The sequence below is a fragment of the Pediculus humanus genome, genomic scaffold, assembly GCF_000006295.1.
Source record: "Pediculus humanus corporis 1103172108311 genomic scaffold, whole genome shotgun sequence".
In the NCBI taxonomy this organism is placed as follows: Eukaryota; Metazoa; Arthropoda; class Insecta; order Psocodea; family Pediculidae; genus Pediculus; species Pediculus humanus.
In genome coordinates this window covers 124,074-130,742 of record NW_002987880.1, presented here as the reverse complement: position 1 = coordinate 130,742, position 6,669 = coordinate 124,074, and the positions used below count along the sequence as shown (strand labels likewise).

Sequence of the window (6,669 nt, the reverse complement as noted above, 5' to 3'; positions counted from 1 at the left end):
TTCGGATTCCGATTTTAATTTGCATCAGGATTTTGATTTCGATTTTGTTTTTGGATTCCGATTCCGTTTCCGACTTCAAATTTTAATTTTGAAAATGAAAGCGGAAATGAAATAGGATTAGAATTGAAAGAACGGAAGTGATTTTTTTTTTTTTTCTATTTTAAATATTATCATTATCATTATCATTATCCTTATTATTACTATTATTATTAATATTATTATTATTATTATTAATTTTTAATGATATTTCACGTTTCTTTGTATCGTGTTCTTGTTTATTTATTTTTTTTGCTCGATTTTTTTTTTTTTTTTTTTAGTAAAATACCTCGTTTTTACGGAATGAAGGTGTACCGATCAAACGACGCACGCACGCACGCACGCACGGAAGACGAGGAACAAGGGCACAATTGCACAGAGGGAACGAACACGAAGAAAATAAAAGTCCGGGGATCGAGCGCAAGAGCGAGACCGAGACCGAGATCGAGAGCGAGCGCGAGTGCGCATAAGTAAAAACTCGACGTGCGTCGAGATTCGATTAGTGCAACAGGGGCACAATTTCACCGAGGGAACAAATACGAAGAAAAAAAAAAGCCCGGGGATCGAGCGCGAGACCGAGACCGACACCGAGAGCGTACGGTAAAAACTCGACGTGCGTCGAGATTCGATTAGTGCAACAGGGGCACAAGTGCACCGAGGGAACGAACACGAAGAAAAAAAGCCCGGGGATTGAGACCGAGACCGAGAGCGTACGGTAAAAACTCGACGTGCGTCGAGATTCGATTAGTGCAACAGGGGCACAATTGCACCCAGGGAACGAACACGAAGAAAAAAAAAGTCCGGGGATCGAGCGCGAGAGCGAGACCGAGTGCGCATAAATAAAAATTCGACGTGCGTCGAGATTCGATTAGTGCAACAGGGGCACAATTGCACCGAAGGAACGAACACGAAGAAAAAAAGCCCGGGGATCGAGACCGAGACCGAGAGCGTACGGTAAAAACTCGACGTGCGTCGAGATTCGATTAGTGCAACAGGGGCACAATTGCACCGAAGAAACGAACACGAAGAAAAAAAGCCCGGGGATCGAGACCGAGTGCGCATAAATAAAAATTCGACGTGCGTCGAGATTCGATTAGTGCAACAGAGGCACAATTGCACCGAAGGAACGAACACGAAGAAAAAAGCCCGGGGATCGAGACCGAGACCGAGAGCGTACGGTAAAAACTCGACGTGCGTCGAGATTCGATTAGTGCAACAGGGGCACAATTGCACCGACGGAACGAACACGAAGAAAAAAAAAGTCCGGGGATCGAGCGCGAGAGCGAGACCGAGTGCGCATAAATAAAAATTCGACGTGCGTCGAGATTCGATTAGTGCAACAGGGGCACAATTGCACCGAGGGAACGAACACGAAGAAAAAAAAAATGCGCGGGGATCGAGCGCGAGACCGAGACCGAGAGCGTACGGTAAAAACTCAACGTGCGTCGAGATTCGATTAGTGCAACAGGGGCACAAGTGCACTCAGGGAACGAACACGACGAAAAAAAAAAAGTCTGGGGAAGGAAGATGAGAAATATCGTTTCTTCAGAGATTCCATCTCCTTTTATATGCGTCTCATTCATAGTTACTTTCAACGCAATAAAAGCTATATCAATGAGCATAATAAAAATACAAAGGAAAAGGACCGTTTGAAAGGTTCATTTTATTTTGGTACCCATTGTCATTATTTTTGGTGGTGTTTATAACGTCTATAAACGTTGGCATGAATAAATTAAGGATGGGATCATAATTATATATTGAAATAATATGTAAATAATGAAAAGTCTCACCCCATAATAATTCCTATGTGTGCTATGCCAATAAGATTTACAATAAGGATAAAATTGTTTAAGACATTTATTTAATAAGAATTTTGCTTTGCTTGAAATTTTTGACACTAAAAAAAAAAAAAAAAAAAAAAAAAAATTTCAGATAAATTAGAATGAAATTAATAATTTAAAAAATTATTTAAATACAAAAATAGAGATAAATAATTAAATTTAGTAACGTAAAGTATGTGAAATAATTAAAATGTTAAGTAAATTAATTTAATAGAGTGAATTGATTTATTGACTAGGGTAAATATAGAAGAGAAGAATATATCTGAGCACAATGGACAGATTAAGGTTAATAGAACCTTTAAAAAAAATGTGAGAAAATATAAATTAAAATAATAAAATATAATGAAATAATTAGAATATAAAACAAGAAAATAATTGCTTGAAGAATGAATAAATTGAAGTGAGGTGGGCGTCGGGATAGGAGTAAATGGGAAACAAGTCAGATTAATGAAATTCAAAAAAAAAAAAAAAAAAAGACAATAAAGTATAAAATTACTAAAGTAAAAAATATTAAATAAAATGAAAATAATTAGGATTTTAAATTATAAAAGAAATAATTAAATTATTAGGATAAATGCATAAGATGAATTAAATAAGAAATACGCCCAGATGAAAATATTATAAAATAATAATAATAAACTATACAAAAAAAAACCTACCTTATCCGGCTCGCAAATTGTTGAATATTGAGGTTCGCATTCTTTTATTCCGTCCGTCCTTCAATACTTCATTTTTAGCCCCGCCCTATCCGTCGCATACAGACGTCCGAAACTCACTAGAAATCGCATGTATACCTGAATTTTTTTTTTATCCGTATTTAACGTTTAATGAGCCTTCGACCTGACCTAACGTAAACTAAGGAGAATTTCATAAAACGAAAAAAAAAATAATAATAAATAAAATAAAACAACAACCAAAGAAATACATATATCTATATTTTTGTTTTTTGACATTTTTAAATTTTTTTATTTTTCGCACTTTATTTTAACATAGTATTGTTACGTGTAAATTATGGAATTAAAAATAATAGTATTAATAATTTAAATATTAAAAAAAAAGAAAAACTAAATTTCGAATCTCATTTTTCTTTTTTTCAAAGGCGCAGCCTCTGAAATCATCGCTTTCTGAATGTTTTTAACTTTCTTTGTCAACAAATCCACTTTTTCTTTGACTAGAATTGCTTTTTTCAATGCATTTTCCATGTTAATGTGACATTTTTCTTGAACGTCTTCTGGAGGTTCTAATGCCGATTTTATTATTTTTTGCACTTGTCTCGGAGAATAAGTTTTATTGAGTTTTACAAATATTAGTGTTTCCATGTCTTGAACTCTAGTTTGAACGAATTTCAATTTTTTCCTAATTTTATAAATCTCATCCATTAAACTCCAATTCATCTGAAAATGAAAACATCAAATACAATTTACAAAAAAAAAAAAAAAACTCGAATAATTTATAGTAATATTAATACATACTTCCATGTAATTCATTCCTTCTCCGTAGTTCACATATTTGCTAACTTTGAGCTCTTTTTCTAGAGACGTCACAATATCTTGCAGGTAATTTTTTTGCCGTTGTAGTTCAAAAATACACTCTTGATCACCCAAACGAGCTTTTTTAAAATCTTTTTCTGTTATATATTTGAAATAAAGTTTCTTAAAACAAAATAACATAAATAATAACAACTAGTTAATTAATTTTATCATAAGAAAATGAACACAATTATTATATTAAAAATAATTTTAAACATTATTATTTAATTATAACAATGATTATTTTCATGAAAAATAATTAATTTTTCATTTGACAATATTAAACACATATACAGTAATATACAAAAATTTTTTTTTCTTGATTTTTAACGTTTGAATATTTTAAAAGACTTTGCCCACATTCAAACTAACGTTTTACTCATTCGTTTCTGATGAAAGTAATCGTTTAAGTACTCGCATAACGAACCTAAATTTAAACGATATTAAAATGCTAAAGAAATACTTAAAATTCTTAGATTTATAGATTTAAAATTTAAAAAGTAAAGCAGAAATACAAGAAAAAAAAAATTATGCGAAAGAAGAGATAAAGAGATAATTGTAAAACCATAAAACCTTTTGTGATTCTTTTATGCATCACTCATGTACTCATTATATTTTGCTTCCAATTCAAGCATTTCCGCTTCGTGTTTTTCTTTTATTATGTTGACATCCGAACTGATGTTATACAATTCCGTTGTATGATTGGTTTCGAGTATTTCGAGAGATTCCTTGAGTGTAAGTGTCTTGGATGTCTTTCACCTTTTCGTTGTAAACGGTTTCCGTATGACGCAATTGATATGCATGCTCCATTTCCAATTCGTACGTTCTTTGAGTGAGATCTCTAATGGAACTAAGTTTCTCTTCTAAATCAGTCTTAGTTATGAGAATTTCATTGAAATATGTAAAATTTTTGTCGAGTACTATGGTTTTATCTTCTGCATTGGTCACGTCCCATATGCAAATAGCTCCGTATTCAGAACAACTTATGAATGTGGTATCTTCAAGACTTAATTCCATCTATAAATTAAATTTTATTTAAATTATATTTTAATACAAATTATTACAATTATTCTTTTCAACATGCTGACTTGTGTCTACAATTTCATTGTTATTACTCTTTCGTTTACAAAAAAAATAATATGCGCATTAGATATCATAAAAATATTTAAGAGTATTTTCTTTCAGTCTCATACAAAAAAAATTTTATCTAGTCATTCATTCTTCTACCATAATTAAAAATTCTAGTTGTTTGCGCAATAAAAACATTATGTTTAATTAAAAGGCGTCAGAATTTTATTTTTTCTTAATACTCGAGTCTAACATAAAAAACGAGATACGTGATTATTTAGTAACTTGCCCTATTATTTAAGGTAGATTGTCAAAATACTCACTTTGATTTTTTGAATAATGCTTTGAGATCCAACTTTTACCGTTTTACTGAACGTTTACTATTTTCATAGAGTGTTAAAGACCATACTGGACAAAAAAACCATCTGAATTTCGTCCATTGCTTAAAAACAAAAAAATAATAACAATTTCAATTTAAATTGACTTTCGTACTTTTAAAAATAATACAAAAAAAAATTGAATGTGTAAAAGTTATTTTTCCGCCTTATTACTGTGTAATAAAAATACCTCATGTTTTCTTTGCCAGGATTTCATGGTCAATTTGTTGTATTTTTCGAATTCGTGATACCAATCGGAATATATTTTTTGATAATCATTTAAAGATTTTTTCTGTGATGTTATAGGAGCATAATAGAGCGCCATTTAACCAAAAATCGTAACGTCCAGCATCCAATTCCGAGACTCCTATTATAACTAAACCGTGTTCGTTTGTTTCTATGTATTTATCTCTCCTTTAAAAATATTAATATTAATTTACTTTGGCCATTATTATTATTATTATTATTATTAAATTTTTTCGTAAAGACATTCGAGTTTTAAAATACCTAAATACAATTTGATATTTTCCTTTTTCTTTACTGTAATGGTACCAAGCGGATGCATATGAATGCGAAGCTTCCGAGCCTTTATGAAAGCATTCCAAATAAATGCTCTGACCCCAAGTGGCCACCACTTTTTTTTTTCAATGTAGAAGAATCACAAATTCCTACTTAAGTATGACTAATGCTCTTTTCTCTACTTTCCCTATTATAATAAAAAAAATAAACAAATAAATAAAAAATAATAATAATAATAAAAACAAAAAAAACAAAAAATTGAACGGGTGGCTTTGGGATCACAAGTCCGTGCAATTAGGGCTTGATGTGTAATTCGGGACTGTTAATTACCCGAGGGATAATCAGATGATAAGATTAAAGTAACACTTTTGTAGAATACCTTAATAAAATAATAATACATGGCAATATGTGGGTTTAAATTGGATTCGAAACTGATCAAAATGGGATTGAAATAAATTAATTTTAGATGATGAAATCGGGTAATAATGAAAAAACAGTGAAAAATATAATGAAATCACAATAATTGGCGATGTATGGACGTGAAATTGAGATTTGGGTAATTTAGGTAAATAATTTGGATAATGTTGAGGTATAACAATTTAAAAACACCAAAAAAAAAAAATTCGTCTTACCTTAATTAGTGTATTAAATCCGTAGAAAAACACCACTAATCGCACACTTTTAATATACCAGTAGGTATCTTTTCGCACAAGAGAGAATAAAAAAACCTGTAAAAAAAAAAAAGAAATAAAAAAATTAATAAAATTTTTTTTTTTTTAATTTCTCGACTCTTGCCCCCGGTTTTCGACTCCTCGTCGTCACATTTTCTTCCCCTCCGCGAGAGTGAGTAAAATTCCGGGGGTGGGAGAGAGGAAAAAAAAATTTTTTTTTTGTTTCTGTTATAGATGAGAAATGTCATTTACGCACGAGAGACCCCTCACGTCGGCCAAGGCGGAAACGGGTGAGTGAGGAACTCGGAAGCGTGGAGAAACTGAACTTGAACTTGACCCTGGAACTTGAGTATATGAATAGCCGAATCGGGTCGAACTACCCTATAAAAAAAAAAAAAAAAAAAAACGTTAGGTCGTGCTCCCAAAATTCGAATCTCTGCGATCGAAAAATGGGGAAACGCTCGTGGAAGTAGTAAGTAAGACAGGCATTTTAGTGCAGTATCTCACTTTAGGAAATTTGACCTAATTTAATCTATCGTAGTCTAAAAATAAAAATAAAATTAATTTTTTTTTTTTCCTGTAGTTAGTTAATATTTGAGGTGTTGGCGAATCGTTAAAATTCACAAAT

General features: G+C 31.6%; 3 protein-coding genes across 3 annotated transcripts; 1 reads left to right on the top strand and 2 right to left on the bottom strand.

Moving 5' to 3' along the window:
• Window positions 1-339: 339 nt before the first annotated feature.
• Window positions 340-1,342, top strand: Phum_PHUM588830 (uncharacterized protein; the record flags this gene model as incomplete). Its single annotated transcript, XM_002432469.1, has 2 exons — window positions 340-506; window positions 1,024-1,342. 2 exons carry the CDS (start codon window positions 340-342, stop codon window positions 1,340-1,342), a joined length of 486 nt encoding a protein of 161 aa, XP_002432514.1.
• A 1,599-nt stretch (window positions 1,343-2,941) lies between these two features.
• Phum_PHUM588820 (uncharacterized protein) lies at window positions 2,942-4,423 on the bottom strand (the record flags this gene model as incomplete). Its single annotated transcript, XM_002432468.1, has 4 exons — window positions 2,942-3,271; window positions 3,350-3,504; window positions 4,005-4,134; window positions 4,166-4,423. 4 exons carry the CDS (start codon window positions 4,421-4,423, stop codon window positions 2,942-2,944), a joined length of 873 nt encoding a protein of 290 aa, XP_002432513.1.
• A 409-nt stretch (window positions 4,424-4,832) lies between these two features.
• On the bottom strand, window positions 4,833-5,176 carry Phum_PHUM588810 (uncharacterized protein; the record flags this gene model as incomplete). Its single annotated transcript, XM_002432467.1, has 2 exons — window positions 4,833-4,916; window positions 5,042-5,176. 2 exons carry the CDS (start codon window positions 5,174-5,176, stop codon window positions 4,833-4,835), a joined length of 219 nt encoding a protein of 72 aa, XP_002432512.1.
• Window positions 5,177-6,669: the final 1,493 nt, after the last annotated feature.